The sequence below is a fragment of the Eimeria mitis genome, genomic scaffold, assembly GCF_000499745.2.
Source record: "Eimeria mitis Houghton genomic scaffold, Emh_scaff3067, whole genome shotgun sequence".
NCBI classification, from domain to species: Eukaryota; Apicomplexa; class Conoidasida; order Eucoccidiorida; family Eimeriidae; genus Eimeria; species Eimeria mitis.
The window spans coordinates 3,240-3,955 of NW_013571413.1; the positions used below are offsets into that span (position 1 = coordinate 3,240).

At 55.0% G+C, this 716-nt stretch overlaps 1 protein-coding gene across 1 annotated transcript in view; it reads right to left on the reverse strand.

Annotated features, from left to right (window-relative positions):
* EMH_0061950 (uncharacterized protein) overlaps positions 1 to 716 on the reverse strand; it is a gene marked incomplete at both ends in the record, with an annotated part of 2,277 nt that overhangs the window by 522 nt on the left and 1,039 nt on the right. The window contains one exon of the mRNA XM_013497976.1: positions 305 to 714. Within this exon, the coding sequence (XP_013353430.1) occupies positions 305 to 714 (410 nt within the window). The remainder of the gene's footprint in view (positions 1 to 304; positions 715 to 716) is intronic.

The following is a 716-nucleotide window of genomic DNA, read 5'->3' on the forward strand; positions in this document are numbered from 1 at the left end:
AGAAGCATAGGTGCTGCAGCAGCTAGGATCAATGGGCTCGCAGTTTGTGTCTAGCAGCAGAGGAGGAGGAAACGCTGCTGCTGCTGCTGCAGTTGCTGCTGCTGGTGCTGCTGCTGCTGCTGCTGCTGCTGCTGCTGCTGCTGCTGCTGGTGCTGGTGTATCTATATTTTTGTATTTATGTTTGTCTTTGTCTTCATTTATTTTATTTATTTCTGCTTCTATCTTTCTCCTTTCTGCTGCTCCTCTTGTTTCAGCAGCAAGCGAAGACAAAGCAGCCCAATCAGCAGCAGCAACAACTCCTAACTCAACAGCAGCACATGGTGTTGCTGCTGCTGCTGCTGCTGCTGCTGCTGCTGCTGCTGTTGCTGCTTCTCCTGCTCCTGCGGCTGCTGCAGGGGTCAGCTCCAGCAGCGGGAGGGCCCCTTCTTGTTCTCTTATAGGCAAATGCAGCACAAGCTCTGGTTGCTGCTGCTGCTGCTGCTGCAGTTGCTGCTGCTGCTGCTGCTGCATATGCTGCAGCCACTGCGGTTGCTGCTGCTGCTGCTGCAGTGGATAGAATCTCATTTGCTGCTGCTGCTGCTGCTGCTGCTGCTGCTGGTGCTGCTGCTGTATTTTCTGCTGCATCCGTATCTGCTGCTGCTGCCTGTGCTGCATCTGCTGCAGCATCTCCTGCTGCTGCTGCTGCTGCTGCTGCTGCTGCTGCTGCTGCTGCAGCA